Raw genomic sequence first — 18,703 nt, forward strand, 5'->3', positions numbered from 1 at the left:
ATCTGACTAATCTTGTATCTATTAAATTAGTAGCTAAAAACCTTAAAGAAAACTCAAGGCCTACATAATTTTATTGTTGACTGTGTTTACACAAAGAAAGAATAGCAATCCTTCCCATTCTTTTCCCAAAAAGAAGAGACAATATTTCCCAACTCATTTTATGAGGTCAACATTAGTCTGCTACAACACTCGACAAAAATACTACAAGAAAAGGAAACTATATACTGATAGTCTTTGTGGACATAGACTCTAGAATCCTTGAAAAATATTAACAAATCAAACTTGGAAATTGTCATTTCAGTATTTGAAAATCAATTAATGTATTTCATTTTATTAACAGATTAAAGAATAAAAATCATAAAGTCATCTCAGTAGATAATTTGACAATGATTCAACACTAGTTTATGATAAAAGCTCTCCACTAACCAGGTATTAGAAGAGAATTTTCTTTTTTTTTTTTTTTTTTAAATGTACCAAATTTCATCCCCTTTAATGCTTTCTTTTTTTTTTTTTTTTTACAAATAGTTTATTGTCAAATTAGTTTCTACATAACACTCAGTGCTCATCCCCAAAGTGCCCTCCTCCATGCCCATCCCCCCTCCCCCCCACATCCATCAGTCCTCAGTTTTTGTCAGCATTCAAGAGTCTCTCATCGTTTGCCTCTCTCCCTTTCCCCCACCATTTCCGCCCTTCTTCTCCCCCTTGTTCCTCCGTCAAGTTCCTCCTAATCCTCCTATACGTGCAAACATATGATATTTGTCCTTCTCTGCCTGACTTATTTCGCTCAGCATAACACCCTCAAGGTCCATCCATGTTGCTACACATGGCCAGATTTCATAGAAGAGAATTTTCTTAAGAGGCATTGTGTTAATTTGTTTGGGCTACCATAACAAAATACCATAGACTGGGTGGCTTATAATCAACAGAAATTTATTTCTTACATTTCTGGAGACTAGTCAATCAAAGTCACTGACAGATATGTGTGGTGAGGGCCTACTTCGTGGTTTGTAGCTACCATCTTTTTGCTTTGTCTTCAAATGGCAGAAGGAACAAGGGAGCTTTCTGTGGTGTGTTTATAAAGGCCTCAATCCCATTCATGAGGGTATATGACCTAATTACTTGCCAAAGTCTCCTCCACCAAAACCATCTCCTTGACAAGGTTTAGGTTTCAACAACGGGTGGTCACAAATGTTTGGTTTGCAGTAGGTGACTACAGAAGTCTGCAATTGGGTTTTTCCACTTTAGTACTGTTGACATTTTGGACAAGATAATTCTTAAGATGTCACTTCTTTTGATATTCATCTATGGATTCAATTCAATCTCAATCAGAATCTTAGCAGGCTTTTTTTGTAGATACCAATCTAATTCTCTGTATGGCCAGACAAAATAACTAGACTATGTCAAACAGGTTCATAAAGGAAGAACAAAGTTGTACACTCAAAGTATCTAAGACTTACTGTCAAGATACCATGAGTAAAACAGTGTATTATTAGTGAAAGCTTAGATATGTAGGTAGATAGATAGAGAGATACAATGGAATAGAGTCCAGAAGTAGACCCACACAACTGTGCTTGATTGGTTTTTAGCAAAGATGAAAAGGAAATTCACTGGTGATGTGGTAATCTTTTTTAACAGGTAATGCTGGAACAATGGGATATTTATATGCAAAAAATGAATATTGACCCATCCCTCACACTGTATACAAAAATTATTTCAAAGTAGATCATAGACTAAATTTAAAATATAAAAGTATAAAAATATTAAAACTATAGAACACCTTTGTGATATTCAGTTAGGCTAATAGATTTTAGATACAACAGGGACGCCTGGGTGGGTTAGTCGGTTAAGCGTCCGACTTTCGCTTAGGTCATGATCTCGCGGTTCGTGGGTTCGAGCCCCGCATCGGGCTCTGTGCTGACTGCCAGCTCAGAGCCTGGAGCCTGTTTCAGTCTGTGACTCCCTCTCTCTCTGACCCTCCCCTGCTCATGCTGTCTCTCTCTCTCTCTCTCTCTCCTAGAAATAAATAAAGCCTTTTTAAAAAAAAGATTTTAGATACAACAATGGAAGCTGAACCCATAAAAGCCAAAAAATAATATAAAATGAACCCTATCAAAATTAAAAATTTTTGTCCTCCAGCAGACATTGTTAAGGGAATAAGGTAAGCCATGGGCTGGGATAAAATAGCTGCAAATCACATATTTGACAAAGGGCTTGAATCCAGAATATACAGAGAACTATACGTATCTAATAGTATGAAAATAACCCAATTTAAAAATGGGGCAAATATTTGAATTGTGTACTTCACCGGAGATAATACACGCCTGCCATGTGATCACGTGAAAAGATGCTCAACATCATTAGTCATTTGGGAAATGTAATTAAAACCACAGTCAGGTGCTACAACATACTTGTATGAAGTTCTGATGAGGATGGGGGGAAATTGGAATTTTCAGATGTTGCTTGTGGGAATGCAAAGTAGTTTCCCAGCAATCCCATTTCTTTACTTAAGAGAAATGAAAACTTATATTTGCACAAAGAGCTGTTTATAGCAGTTTTTATCCATAATCATTAAAATTGGAAACAACCCAAATTTCCTTCATGTAATGAATGGATAAGCCAACTATTCTATATATCCATACAGTGGACAAACTCAGGAATAAAAAGGAAAAAACCTTTTTCTACACATGGCAACATGGATGAATCTCATATGCATTATGTTAGATGAAAGAAGCAAGACTCTTAGATTGTATGATTCCATTTATATGACATTCTAGAAAAGGCTGAACTATAGTTTCAGAGAATAGGATCATGGGTTAGAGTTAGGAGGTGGAGTGGGTGTTGATTATATAGCACCAGCATGAAGGAATTGTTGTTTTATGGTTTTTTGTTTGTTTTGTTTTTTGATAATGGAACTCTTACATATCTTAGGGTCTTGATTACATTACTCCTTGTGTTTTTCAAAAATCAGAACTATATACACCAACATTAAATTCATTGTAAATTAAAAAATATAACTCATTCAAATTCTATTGTTGCCCATTAAAATATTTTGAAAAGGGGAAAGATCCCACTCTTTCATTGGTAATACTTAAAATTCCTACTCTTTGATCCCCAGTTACTTTAGGAAGTTGGGTAATATGTCATACAACACAGTAAAAAGGAAACCCCAAAGTGAATTCTTTTACTATCACCTTTCCACATTTTTCTTGACTAAATGTAACTCTTTCTTTTCCTCTCCTTTGGAAATGAATCATAGTGTGAATTTCCTGTTCTTTTGGAGTATGTGTCTTAAATTTGGCACTTCACCTATACTTTCCTCTTTTTTTCCCCACTTTGCCTTTTCCCCCTGATTGTTTCCATATATCCATACCCTCTTCTCTTTATCCCACTCTCTTACTTAGAAATCAATCTAGGCCCTGTGCTGGGGTTCTGGGAGATTAGTTAAGGTATGCTTTCATATGGAACTCTGTCTTGGAGGGCAGAAGGATGATACATTAACAAATAATGGTGTACAGTAGTGTCATTGAGTCATAATATAAGTATTAATGGGCATGATGTAGCACAAAAGAATAATGTATTAGTTCTTCTTGGACAGGCCAGGGGAAGACTTTATACAGGAAAGAAGTATAAAAGTGGCTCAAATTAAAATTTAATTCTTTAAGATATCATCTGTGACTTTGATTATAGACTATAGTCTAGACTGAACTGTTTAGACAGTTTAAGAAAAATATGAAATTGAGTAGTAAAGTGGTCAGAAACAGTCTTGTAAACTTCAGCTAGATGATGTGGGGATGCAAGATAGTGAATTTTGTAAAGATTATATGGAATATAACTGACTAAAATGAAAAAGCCTCTAAATATCATAGAGGACTACAGACTATCAAGTAGTAAGGTACTACTTATTAAAGAAAACAATGATCAAATATAATGAGACACTGTGTCAAATTTCATGTGAATTAATCTGCTAATTGTACTTACTAACACTGGGCCTACTGACTCACATTCAATTTAGATTTTGCCTTGATTCTGAATATTATTTTCTGGTTGCACTTGTGTACAGTGGACCCCTCTTTGCTTTTTAGATTACTGTGTTCTAGCCTCAGTGGTCTTTTGCTTTCTCTTGACTCCAGCAGGCACATTCCTGCCATGGTGTATTATTACAGTGTTTGCTCCCTGTGTACAGAAAACACTTCTACACATCTGAATGGTTAACTCCCTTATCCATTTCAAAATTTCTCTTTGAGGCCTAAACCCTTCCACCATATTTTAAATTCTAATTCACTTCCCTTCCTTACAACCCCACACTCTCTTGACCTGCTTTTCCTGCACTATCTTTTTTAAGTCTTAATTTCTAACATATTATGTGACTTAGTTTTTATGTTTATTGTGTATTATCTGTCTTTACCTCCACTAAAATGTAAGCCTTATCAGGGCTAAGATCTTTGTTTTGTTCACTGATGTATCCCAAATCTCTAGTGCCTGGGATATGATAGGCACTCAGTGAATATATGTTGGAAAACAGAATCCTTGATGTAAGAATAATCATCTCTGGGTTTTTCTCCTAATAGCATCTGGATTCAGATTCTTAAATAAGTTAGAAGCCTGTGACTTGATGTTTTAGAATTTCTCCAATACAGTTGAATTGTTAGGACACTTAGCATTGCTCAGGAACACTGGCTTGAACCTCAAAGCTCTTCCTGACTTAGATGATAAATAGTTACCTCCCCATGAGGCCACCTTTTGAAGTATCATATAAACACTATTAGAAACAATGGATAAATATAAACCTGTTCATTTGGCTTTTGAATTTTCTTTGTTCATTTTGAAGGTCTTCCAACTTTTGATTCTTGGCTTGAACACAAAATGAGACTGGAATTGTTTCTGTAGTAACATAGGAACGCAACTCACCCAATAAAAACCCATATACTTAAGCCAAAACATGATACAGGAGATAAGAAAGTGCCCCTAAAGGTTAGCAGAATTTGGCTTTTAGACAATGGACAAGACCATTCTGAGAAACACCCTTTTAAGTTATGCACTTGGAAATTTAAGAAAGCTTCAGATTTTGTATCTCAGAAAATCATAATATTCAAGTAATTCTGAAACACAGTACATAGCACAGTATATTTGATTCATTAAATTGCATAGGAAATAAAATTAACCCCTATATAATATAGTACATTTAAGTTTCAGTAAATAATAAACACATAGAATCTGAAGACAAAAAGCCTTATGGAAAGTATGATGGAAAAAATTACTAACTGAAAAAATTTAAGTGTTACTCAAATCTCTGTATTTTCAGTTACAATTCTACTCCTATACTTTATTTACTATTAAGTTTGTAGCCATGATTATTTCTTGTTTTTCTGATGCCTTTTGAAAAGCTACTTCCTCCATGTATTCCATAACTGTCATATAGACTGTTTGACTTGACTTTTTAACTTAACCTTTTTCTGTATATACTTTATCTTCTTGGACTGCCAATCCCTTTTTGCCTTTCCTCTTCTCTCTACTCCTCCTAAAAGTGACAAGAGATTCAAATTTAAAGCCGTAGAAAGTATTGATAAAATCTTCCAGATAGCCCATATGTAAATTGCAGCTGGCATACCTATCACATATATTATACATCTATTTGCATTTGAATGTATATATTTGTATTTCCTTTGCTATGATCTATATTTTGCCCTTCGTATATTGTAGGCATCTTTTCATGGCCATATGGTATTTTCCATTTAAAAATTTTTTATAGATTTAAGTGAGATTAAATGGATCCTAAACTCATCATTTTAACCATCTTAAAATGTGTAATTCAGTGATTTTTAGTATATTCAAATTATTGTGCAACTACCACTACTGCCTAGTTCCAAAACATTTTCATCTCTGTAAAAAGAAACTCTGTACCCATTGTATGGTCACTTCTTTTCTTGCCACCATCCTCCCCTGGCAATCACTAATTTACTTTCAGGGTTTTGGGTGTTTTGTTTTGTTTTTGGATTTACTTATTCTGGACATTTCGTGTAAATGAAATCATAAAATACATGACCTTCTTTGTTTGGCTTCTTTCACTTAGCATTAAGTTTTCAAGGTTCATCCATGTTGTAGTGTGTACCAGTAGTTCATTCACCCGTTTATGTCTATCCATTATATGGATATAACACCTTTAGTGTATCTATTTAAGGGACATTAGATAATGTCCTTTGCTTGGCTTCTTTCACTTAGCATTAAGTTATATCATGTACAAGGCTTTGTTTGAAGAAATGTTTTCTATTTTCTTGAGTATATTTCCATTTCATGTTTAATAAGTGCATAATATTCTGTTACATGAATTAACCAATAATTAATTTCTTATTTATTTTTTCTCCAATTTTCCCTTTCATAAACATGCTCTTCTATCCCTGAACATTTATTTTTATGTAGTTTTCTGATTTCTTTAAAATTATTTCCTGTTAATGGTAGTAACTAATAAATTCTTAGAGTTACAATTATAGAAATCATAGGGTACATATTCTGATTTATATACAATTATTTTAATATATTTTGCTATATCGTCTACCAGAAAAGTACCAATAATAATGTATGTAATTGTTATTTTTCTCGTATCCTCATTATATTATTGTTAATATTTAAAACTTTTAGCTGATAGGGAAAAATAACTTTTTGGCCTTCTGTTAGTATGAAATACATAAAATATTCTGTTATTTTAACTTGCATTTACTTGCAAATGAGATTGCGTATATTTTCATGTTTATTACAAATCTTTTTTTGTAATTTCCTGATTATGACCTTTCCCTGTTTTGTGGGGTGAGTTTTCTTAATAACCCTAAAATAGGAAAAAAAAAAACCACCTTTTTAAATCACATGAAACTAGCTCTTATGTAGCCCACTTTGATCAATAATGGCTTTTTTTCCTCCCTGTTAGTGGTCTTTTTACAAGATTACTATTAGTATTATTTTATTTTATTCTCATTTTTCACTTGAGAGTTTATTATTTCTGTTTTGAAACATCTGAAATATTTTTCTTCTTTTGGTTTTATATAATTTGTGAATGGTTATAATTCTAATATACATAATCTCCACATACTTGGAAACTTGGCTGTATTTGGAGCCATATGATTGTAGTAGTACTCTTAATTACTATTTGCTATAAGCATTTATGAGTGAAGAGCAAGAAAAATGTTTTTAGTATTTGTATTTATTCGGAGATACAGACAAAATAGTCTTTATGTTTTACAACCAAACCAGAATTTTCAAGAGGTCATTTCAACCCCTCAATTTAAATATTTATTTATTTACAGAATGAAAGATTTACTAGTGGTTTTAAACTTTGTTATTTCTGGAGAATTTTTAGGTTTATTTTACATGAACTTCACTTCCAAAGCCCCTCAAATTAAGAATTCCAAATTTAGGTTTGCCTTCGGAATGGGAGTGCTGACTACCTAATAGAAAATATTATGAAAATACTTAAATAATATCCATTGTTGATAACATTTCCTCAGATATTTTTGTATGTCGATTTTAAATATGGAGAGGTAAAGAAATTTATAATTCTACCAGATAATACAGATTCTTGGATTTAGCAGGAATTAACGATTTCTGATGGTAGTTCATGCTTATGTGTATTTATCTGTATTTGTAGCTAGGAAATAATGGAATGTTTCCAGTTTGACCTGTTGATTTTTGTGGAATTAGCATAGAGCAGCTTATAGTACTTGTGATTATTAAGTTATATTTTGTTTAAGTAATGGAAAGTTGCTGTTTCAGTGAATTTTTTGTTACATGAATTCAGCAATAGTTTTGATCACTTTTAATACTCAAACATTTCTCATTTTTATAGAACAGGAAGGAGATTGCACAGTTTAATGGACTTTATTTTTGTGGGGCATCTTAATTTATGTCCTACAGCTTTCTGATTTTCTAATTTCAGGAGTTGTACGTTCATGTAACCTAATATTTTTATTTTATTAAAATTCTTACATGTCTTTCCTTTAAAGTCACCATGGCTTTTAAAATGTAAAATGTTTTCAAGGTTTTGATACTCAGTTTTAAAAGTTGTTGAACGACTGAACAGATGCTTTTGTTTCTAATATACCTACCATCTATAAATGTCATTAAAATTTTTTTAATGTTTATTTTTGAGAGAAAGACAGAGCATGAGCAGGAGAGAAGCAGAGAGAGAGATACAGGGAGACACAGAATCTGAAGTAGGCTCCAGGCTCTGAACTTTCAGGAAAGAACCTGATGTGGGGCTTGAACTCACAAACGGCCATATTAAGACCTGGGCTGAAGTCAAATGTTTAACTGACTGAGCCACCCTGGTGCCCCTAAATGTCACTTTAAAGCAGTCTTTTGATCACTTAAGATAAGTTTATATAATATTATAATTTAATTCAGAATCTATTAAGAAATGAAAAATTATCACATAGAAAAGAATATTGTTTCTTTGTTAACTACATTATAATGCATACTGCAATTGTAAATATTGCTTCACTGAATGATTTTTCTCTTACATATAAATACATGGTTGAAGGTTCAAAATCTCAAAGAACAAGAACTTGGAATATTATCAGTGACAGAATAAAGTATATTCTTTCTGGTACTGCCTATTTAAAAAGAAAACTTGTGAAAATTCTGAATTACTATCTGATAATTTTTAATCATTTTTTGTTATTTGTCTTACAAGTGGCAGTCAACTTGAAAATCCATCCATCTTGGATCATTTAAAAATAAAGTCATTTATCTATAACTGTATTATAAAAATATATACACAGAGATAGAGAAAATTAGAATATAGTAAAGACAAATGTTCACCTTCTGTATAGTTGTTAACACTTATCAAATTACATGTCATGGGGCCCCTGGGTGGCTTAGTCGGTTAAGCGTCCGACTTTCACTTAGGTCATGATCTCGCAGTTCGTGGGTTCGAGCCCCGCGTCAGGCTCTGTGCTGACTGCCAGCTCAGAGCCTGGAGCCTGTTTCGGAGTCTGTGACTCCTCTCTCTCTGACCCTCTCCTGCTCACGCTGTCTCTCTCTCTTTCTCTCTCCTAGAAATAAATAAAACATTAAAAAAAAAATTAAAAAAAAAAAAAAAGAAGAAAAAAAAAACAAATTACATGTCATGATAATTAATGTAGCTTAGTCATCAAAGAAATCAAATGAATAGAAAGCTAAAGTTGGAGCAAGGGCTAACATGAAAAAAATGGAAGAATAAATGTCATATTCATAAATTAGAATTCAGTCTTATCACCAAGGCAAGTTCATTTATGGTCAGTAGTAATCTTTCCTGTTTGAGGGCCAGTTTCTAAATTAATAAAAAGATTATAGTTGCATTTATTTCAGTTATTTGTTTTTGAAAGTTCAGTACTGTTTGGGTCAGAAAATATTGTCTTTAGTATGATTACATATTTTTTTTTATTGGATCCATCTCTGAGTAGACTCTTGTTTTGGCTGCAATTTCAGAAATTAACACTACTATAACCATGTATGATATGGTTATAATGGTGCATCTGAATGAATTTTGTTTTTGGACAAAAACACTTTTTGTTTATTCGGTTTATTTGGTCTTGTTGAAACTTTTTCTAAGCTACTGAATGGTAAAATACTGTTTCACTTTCTCTTAACATTAGCATATTTTATAACAAAGCGTTTTATTTCAGTTGCAAATGAGTACCTTTTCTTCAAACAGAACTCCTTGGGCCATTCTGAAATAATGTGATTTGTGGTTCACTTATTTTTTTACTCTTTTGGCAACAACTATGCTAAGAATTTAAACTTTGTATGAAAAATATTCACCCCAGTCACAGATATTTATTGCCCCTTCCTTCCTTCCTTCCTTCCTTCCTTCCTTCCTTCCTTCCTTCCTTCCTTCCTTCCTTCCTTCCTTCCTTCCTTCCTTCCTTCCTTCTTTCCTTCCTTCCTCCCTCCCTACCTCCCCCCCTTCTCTCTCTCTCTTCCTTTCCTTTCCTTCCTTCCTTTCTTTTCCTTTCCTTTCCTTCCTTTCCTCCCTCCCTCCCTCCCTTCCTCCCTTCCTTCGGCTGTCGTTTNCTCCCTTCCTCCCTTCCTTCGGCTGTCGTTTTGAATTCATAACCAACCACAAAAACCAGCTGACTGATTTTCCTCTGTCAAATATGTCTGAATTTGATGAATAGATCAGCGTGAGGTTACAGCGAACAGAGATGGGTCTAGGCAGGCTCTCCCTGGGCCTCTTCTTTCTCATCTATAAAATGAAAGAGATGTTGAAATTTGATTACAGATAATTTGGAATCTAGTGGATGGTTATTTGGTGGGATGCTTCTGGTTGTTTGTAACTGACCTAGAGTAAGATATTAAATTATGATTAAAGAAATTAAGTCCTACAAATAAGTGAAAGCATTTTAACTTTCTAAATTTTCACATGGTATTTTACAGCCAAAATTAAAACTATTTACGTAATGGGGACATAAAGGCTAACATACTAACAGCTTTGAAAAAAAACTAATCTATAAATTGTGATTTATAATAGAGTTAGTAACTATTTCTTACTTCACACCAAGGATTAAGTCATGACATAAATCGGGACATGATATATCTTATTTGATGCATTTTTTGAAATAAAATTCCTTTAAGTACTATTTTCATAGAAATTGTTTTTACTTTGATAACTTTTTTGATTATGTTAATGACTACAAATAATACACATAACTTTGTTTTCAGGGCAAAGATAATGTGGTTTAAACGTTAAGAATTGGTATTCAAACTATGTATGTCTTCTTCCTTTTATTTTCATACATTACTGACTGTGTGGGCAGTTGGTTTTGCTTGGTTTCATAAAGGGTATAAATAATTGGCAAGGCATATGGGACCATGTCCTGTTAGAGATTTCAGTGTTTGGTTATGAGAGAAGAAAAGATCATTTTGGGGGACTGCAACTTTAGAAATTTGGCTTTGGAGTTTTCCTGTGTAATTATACTAGGAATTTCCAAACAACATAGCAAGAGTTTACAGTACTTTTCCAGATGGTGGTTTTTAAACAATAATAACGTAGGAAATAAAACAGTATTTTGCATGAACTAGGCATTTATTTAACATTGCTTAAACTGACTCTCTACTTGATACCTAAATGCTGTTCTCATAATTCACAAAAGAAGAAAAAAACATACTAACTTTAACTCTTCTTAGTCCAGAAAAGCAAGAGAGCTGCTCTTTGAATTTATTTATAACTTTCAGAAAAATTACCAAGTAAAAAGTATATTTATTTTTAAAGTTAAAAACTTTATAAGCCATATAGTTTAATAGAAATTTTCCTAACCAATCTTATAAATTCTGAAGTACAAAGCTAGCAAATTCAATCAAGCTTTGTTCTTTTTGCTGTGTTATCGTTGGTGTATCATGTTTGGGAAGAATCATGGCCCTGAAACAAACAGGGAACCTATTTCTGTGACTTGCAAATCCCCTCCCTTCTCCAGTAGAATAGGATACAAGGGACCAACTTGATTTACATGCTAAGTGTATCTCCTTTCATCTTAACTGAGTTCATTTTATTTATTAGGTAAAAGTAGTGTTTACTGCATCCAGATTATGTGTAGCCATCTTATTTGGGCTATTCACTTTGCAATTGTAAACTTGATGGCAGGTTTCTGAAATATCTGTGTTGTTGTTGTTGTTGTTGTTTATTTTTTTTAAAGAGATATCCCAAAGTTGCAGATGGCTGGCTCATCTCCAAATACCTCTTCAAGGTACTCTTGCTGGTGATGTCTCCCGCCACTGAGCTGCGCGGGAGCATGGAATTGACTTACTGGGGAGGGCTGTATCAGTTAAGTGATCTTTTTTAGTACATTGCATGGGTTTTGCAAAGCTTTCTTTTTACGTTTTTGTTAATCCAGAGAGCACAAATATGCCTATGCTAATTTTTTAAATTAAAATCTTATTGTAAACCCACACAATATAATCATTTTACTTTCCTTTCTCTTGTGACCCCCTCCACATTTCTCTAAGTTCCATAGTTTTAATCACCTTTATTAATCATGTGTATCTCTAATTTACATTTTACTCTAACTCATAATGATATGATAATTATTAGTTTCCTCATTTTTGTAACTACTCTGTAATAATATTTGTATTACATGCAAAATGAGGGCTTAGGGAAGCTGTGTGATTTTTCCAGTCACTCAGTGAAACATACATGAGCAGTAACAATAACTCCTTTGCTATTCTTGAACCATTAGTGGGAATAAATTTCTTAGTTTCCTTTCTCCCAGGTAGAATGCATGCGTTTATTCACTTATTCAGAAGTTTTGAATTGAGTTCCTGCTGTCTGCAAAGCACTGCTAGGCTCTGTACTTAAGAGCTAGCCTTTTGTTATATTTTTAAATTAGAAATGAAATATATAGTCATTATTTTTAAGGATTGTAATTAAGACAAAAGATAGAAAGTAGAAAACGTCTTACTTTCTCAATCCTCATTCCCACAAGTAATCATTTTAAACAGTTTTGTTTGTTTTGTATTCTCTACATATAGCCTTAATCACTACAGAAACAAATTATGCTTGATTTCTTCGGGGCTGCACATTGATGTGTTGCTCTCTTTATGGATTTCAGCCTTAAGTACTCTAATTCTGTCTGCCAGTATTTTAAGCCTTATGTTAAAACACTGGCAGAAGAAAAAAACAAAACCTTTGTACTCAGAAAGATGGTAAAATTACTGGGATAAAAAGCTTATTAAGTCAAATGTAATTTTGGATTTTTGATGAACCTGGTCATCTTAAATTTTGTGGACAGTTAAGAATTGACTCATTTTTATGGTATAGATACATATTATTGGTATTTGTGGTAAACTTCTTACCAGTGAATAAGACATTGTCAGTAACAAAGTATAATAATTATATTTTGTAAATTAAGATTCATAGTTGCTAAATGATTTACTTAAGATGTCCTGTAAGTAACATCCAGAGCTAGCAATATAGGTATACAATTGAGTGTCCAGTCTAGACTTATATTTCCTAAGATTTGGCTTAATATGTAATTAAAGTTGTTTTTAAAGTGTTTAAATTTGATTCCTGTTTTTAGAATATATGAGCTTTTACATAGAAAATTAATTATCAATGTCATTAGTTTACTTTCAGAGCTGAGTGATCTAATAAATAGGAACCTCAGCTATTAATAGTAATTTTTTTAATGTTTATTATTGACAAGGAGAGACAGAGCATGAGCATGGGAGGGGCAGAGAGAGAGGGAGACACAGAATTCGAAGCAGGCTTCAGGCTCTGAGCTGTCAGCACAGAGCCCGACGTGGGGCTTGAACTCTCAAACTGTGAGATCATACGCTGGGCCTAAGTCAGACGCTTAACTGAGCCACCGAGGCAGACACCCCAGTGCTTTTTTTTTCTTAAAGGAAAAGATTCTGTCCCTGTGCAGAAACAGAAATTTTCTCTGTTTAGCAAAACTATAATAGAAAATAGTTTTATTTTTTGTTATATTTTTAAATAAAATATAATAGAATATATTTATAAAATATAATAATTTTATAAATTAGCAGTACGAAATTTAGGATTGCTGTTACAAAATTTAAAGTGAAAAGTTGTATATCTAAATAGTAATATATTGGCAACAATGAATCCACAAGTAACCATTTTCCATTAAGTATCTGAAAACTTTCAGAGTGGTTAATTAAAATTTGATGGGACTGTTTTTTATTGCTTGTCTAGTTGAATGGCAGTTCCAAGGTAAGAGTCTTTGATATTGTCATCTATGTGATGTATTGTAACACTAACAGGACTTATGCTTGTGGGACCTGTTTTTCATTTGCTCTTTACATAGGTAAGCACTAATACAAAGGATGGAGAAAGGAAGTCACTTAAAAGATTCATTTATATTTTATATTATCAACAGATGATGTGTCATTAGCCACTACTTAGTAGAGAACCATTTTAGAAAATTTAGTCCTTGTTCTCAGAAGGTCACATTAGAATGTGACATTATATCTTGTGAACAAGATATAAGCAAAACACAAATATATTGCATGATGTGAACAGACATCTAAGACAAAAGAGTACTTTTATTTATTTTATTTTTATTTAAAAAAAATTTTTTTTAATGTTTTATTTATTTCTAGGAGAGAGAGAGAGAGAGAGAGACAGCGTGAGCAGGGGAGGGTCAGAGAGAGAGGGAGTCACAGACTGAAATAGGCTCCAGGCTCTGAGCTGGCAGTCAGCACAGAGCCCGACGCGGGGCTCGAACCCACGAACCGCGAGATCATGACCTAAGCGAAAGTCGGACACTTAACCGACTAAGCCACCCAGGCGCCCCTATTTTTAAAATTTTTTAGAAGAGTAATTTTAGAGTAACATTAGACAGGCCATTGTTAGGGGCTGAAAATAATGCAGCTTGGTGGGAAAGATCTCACATAGTTGGCTAGTAGCACATTACCTTTTAGTCTAGAAAACTTTTCACCCTTTCTTTCTTTGCCTTAAAGTGAATTAGAGTTGGATTGATGGAATGTCAATAAGTTTGGGGACGTTTGTTAACTTTGTCATTGCTAAAAGTTAACTTCTAGGAAAACATGTAACTGAAAGCGTATTATACACTTACCAAGAGCTTTAAAAATAATTTTGTTAGTGACAGTGTATTCTCTAGAATACAATTTCTTCAAGATATAAACTAGTTGTTTTCTTGCTGTGTGATCTGCTTTTATGGTTATTTTTAAAGGAAATGAAAGTATTTGAGGAGTGATTGTTTATTCAGTAGTTATTTTTGAAGGCATGATCCACTTGTAGCTTTGTTTTTTAATTTTTTCTGTTGAATAGTGATTACGGAACATCTTTGCCATTAATCTGTGTTTAATTAAAAGTGATCTTCAAATAATATTTCAAGTAAATATTTGAACACTTCCATTATTTTAATTAAATTTAACCTTTCATAGATGCAGAATTTATTTAATTATTTAAATAAAATTCTAGGATACACAATTTACATGAGAGTTTGTTTGGAGATTCTAGCAAGGGAACGCACCTTCTCTTAATTAAAAGAGATTCTTTTGAATGTGAAAAATTCAGTGTCTTGAATTCAGAACTTCACTTTGGACATGATACACATGGAAGAAGAAGGAAGGCAGAATCAAGCCAAGTCATCCTTAAGTCTAGTTTGCTGAGTAGATAAAAGTGTTGTGAAGATACTACAGGTTATTTTTTTAAGGCCCTGCAAATTGTGATGATATGTCATTCTGTTAATTGTTTAGTTTCTCAGTTTGTAATCTGGAAAATCTTGCCATGGTCTCTTGGGTAAAAGTCTTGCAGATAGCATATCTTACCCATAGCTAGATTCCCACAGATTTAGTGTCCATTCCTTCTGTTTAACCTTAGCCTAAATTTTGTTTTTTGATATCTTTGTTTCCTCTCCTCCTAAACGGGCTTTGTTATATTCTTTTGGGACTTTTTGATAGCTTTATTTTGAAACTTCTCAAATTATTTTCTTTAGCCGTGTCAAACGTATGAGAAGGTTTAAAATAAAGTTGACACAGAAACCTTGTAATGTTCCCTTTCTTTAAGATCCCGTCTTTCTGAAAGTCTGGCTGCCATACCTCTCATTTTAAATTATGGAATGATCTTACTTAGTAGAAGCCAAACAAGATTAATTGAGACTAGAGCCATCTTGGGGAGGTGAATTTAAAATGGTATGTGAAAAGGCTGAATTAGCAAATTTTAAGAATTTTTCTAGATCCTGAGCAAGTAATGGGAAAAATTTAATTTTGCATCTCATTCTCACTTTGTTTACAGTACACAGGAGCTTGGGTCATTTAACTATTTGTATGATAGTAGCGATAACTGTAGTAATAATTGTTATCATCTGTACCGGTCTGTCTACTAATTTCTGCACACAGATAATCTCATTGAATCCATGATAACTACTTGCTGCACACAGATTATCTCATTGAATGAATCCATGAGATAACACTACTATCATATAGTATGAATGGTACTACCATTATTGGTAACTTACAGAAGAAACCCAGATTTATAGAGAAGTTAACTTATTAGCTAGAAAGTGATCTAATTCATATTCCCCTGACTCAAGAGCTCATATTCTTAACCAATAGGCATCTTGCCTTCTCTCCAAATGGCTAACAAATTGATGTTGTCTCAAAGACAAAGTATACTGATACACTGTACCAGGAACTTTTTTAACCCAAAGAACAGAGGGAGCAAAGGAAAAGTGGTGGGGAGAGATTGAGAGGAAGAAGGAAGATTTTAAGTATTCCTATAAATTTGTTTTTGTAGGTAGTAAGGTTTGATTTTTAAAGAGATATTGAGTTATAGAAATAGTTGTATAAAGATTTATAGATGCTTTTTTATTATTATGTATATAGACAAAGGTATGTTTGTCAGAATGGTTGACTTTTGTAATCCAGCATGTGGACGTCTTCTCAGATTGTCATTGAACTGTCACTATAAAAAGATACTCAGATTTTTAAAAATCATATTTTTATATATAATTAAGATGATCTCTTTTGTGTTAATTCACCAGTTGGTTTGTTTAACAAATATTTTCTGAACGCCTACTTTGAGCCAAGCATGTGTCAAATGTTAGAGACTGATTTAAAGACAGTAAGACACACTCTTTGCCTTACTGATTTTACCCCAAATATGTAAGATAATCAAGTAAACATTTATAGGGATAAATAAGCACAGGGTGCTGTGTCAACACATAGGAAGGTATTGATCCACTGTAGAGATCATACATGGGTTACAAGAAGAAAAGGACTTTAAAGTGTCCTGAATAATGAATAAGAGTTTCCTATCATGATATGTACAATTTCTATTGGTTAATTAACCATAAGAATATTATTAGAAATAGCAAGGTGATCTTTTTAAAAAATTTCCTATGCCTGGTCATGCCCTTAAAGATTTTGACTATTTAGCTTGGGGTAGAGTCCCTGCATGTGTATTTTTTAAAAAGCAGCCCAGTTACTGTGTCAAGCTTCTATGATTGGAAACCACTGAAGTACCATTTGAGATGTTGCTCCTAAGACAGTGCTTATTGACAAGAACGCTTTTGATGTTGCTAGAAACTATTACTGGGGAAAGGAAGATTTGAGATAAATAAATAATTAGGAAGCACAGACTTACAATGTAAAAAACAGAAAGATCCTTCTACATTAAGATTAAACAGCTTCCTTAGGTAAGACTAATCATTCCAGAAAAACTAAAGAAAATTAAGATGTCTCTTATATTCTGCTGAAAAATGCTCAGAGTACAAAATGGTTCCCATAGACCCACCACTCGAGAGTCCCACATAGAAACAGTAATACTGATAGGAGTTAGACACAAAAGAACATTCGCTCATGAACAGACATATAACTACCCAAATATGAAAAAATTATAATGGTAAATGTATGAAGGAATTTTCATGGGTGGCCAATAGAAGAGAACAGATGAATGCCGTTATGGCTTTCCAGAGGAGAATGATTGGGTAGATAATGAATAATCAGTGAATGCAGGATTCCAGTTCATCATGCTTACTTAGATGGTAGACCACACATTGTTTTTTTTCTTTGAAATTTCCTTGTGAAGAGGAGGAAAAAGGTTGTGTTATTATCTTTTGTTTCTCTAATTAGAGAAAGGCTTAAAATGCAGCCGGTGACATGTGAATTAATGGTTAACTAGAACCACAAGGAGGGTTTTCTGGGTACTAACAGACAGATCTAGATAGATCTAGATTGGTGTCTAGTCCCTTTTTCTTTAATTCATTTGATTTCATTGTTGAGAAAACCATGATCAAGGTCCATTAAATGAATTGCCTACAGTAGCACAACTAATTAAAGGTAGAGCCCGACTAAATTTAAGGCTGTTTGCCAATGAGATCATTACCCTTTTCACTATGGTACATTATGCTTTTATGTTTTAGAATTTTATTCTTGTATTTTGAATTTTCTAGTCTAGTTTTCTTTTATTTTGTATTGCAATTTGTCTCCTGAAGGTCAAGTAACCTGGTTTGGTTATGAAAGTCCTCGTAGCTTCTGGGACTATATCAGAGTGGCTTGCCGGAAAGTTTCACAGAATTGTATCTGCAGCATTGAAAATATGGAAAATGTCAGTTCTTCTAGAGCTAAGGTAAGACATAAATAATAATATGCAATGTATATAATCTAATCCTAAAAACTTTTGACCCAAATAGAAAATTCTGAGCTCTTTGCTAAGTGATATTTTTTCTTTGTTGGGATTAAGCACTTGACCAAGTTTGACATCTTTTGTAGGCTTGTTTTGATTTCTTTTAATTGCATGTAGTTATTTTAAAATTCTCTTGAATCTTCACTGTGGCCTTATGAATAGCAAAAAGGTTTATAGCTAGTTGTTATGAGTTTTTTTTTTTTTTATTTCTAGGAGAGGGAGAGAGAGAGACAGAGTGAGCAGGGGAGGGTCAGAGAGAGAGGGAGTCACAGACTCTGAAACAGGCTCCAGGCTCTGAGCTGGCAGTCAGCACAGAGCCCGACGCGGGGCTCAAACCCACGAACCGCGAGATCATGACCTAAGCGAAAGTCGGACGCTTAACCGACTAAGCCACCCAGGCGCCCCTATGAGTTTGGTTTTTTATGAGAAGCACAATAAAATTTTTCCTATTCTGTGAAGTTTCCACATTTTTTGAGTTACCTAACCTAGTGGCTCTCAGTGTCCTGAAGAATCCTGGAGGTCCATAATGTCAAATTTATTTTCATATAGTACCAGGGTATTATTTGC

At 33.5% G+C, this 18,703-nt stretch overlaps 1 protein-coding gene across 1 annotated transcript in view; it reads left to right on the plus strand.

Annotated features, from left to right (window-relative positions):
- Positions 1 to 18,703, plus strand: part of LOC120222228 (RUN domain-containing protein 3B) — a gene marked incomplete at its 3' end in the record, with an annotated part of 90,307 nt that overhangs the window by 43,488 nt on the left and 28,116 nt on the right. Inside the window, exon 3 of the mRNA XM_039219967.1 lies at positions 17,946 to 18,079. Within this exon, the coding sequence (XP_039075898.1) occupies positions 17,946 to 18,079 (134 nt within the window). The remainder of the gene's footprint in view (positions 1 to 17,945; positions 18,080 to 18,703) is intronic.

Source organism: Hyaena hyaena, unplaced genomic scaffold, assembly GCF_003009895.1.
Source record: "Hyaena hyaena isolate Hyena2069 unplaced genomic scaffold, ASM300989v1 scaffold_858, whole genome shotgun sequence".
NCBI classification, from domain to species: Eukaryota; Metazoa; Chordata; class Mammalia; order Carnivora; family Hyaenidae; genus Hyaena; species Hyaena hyaena.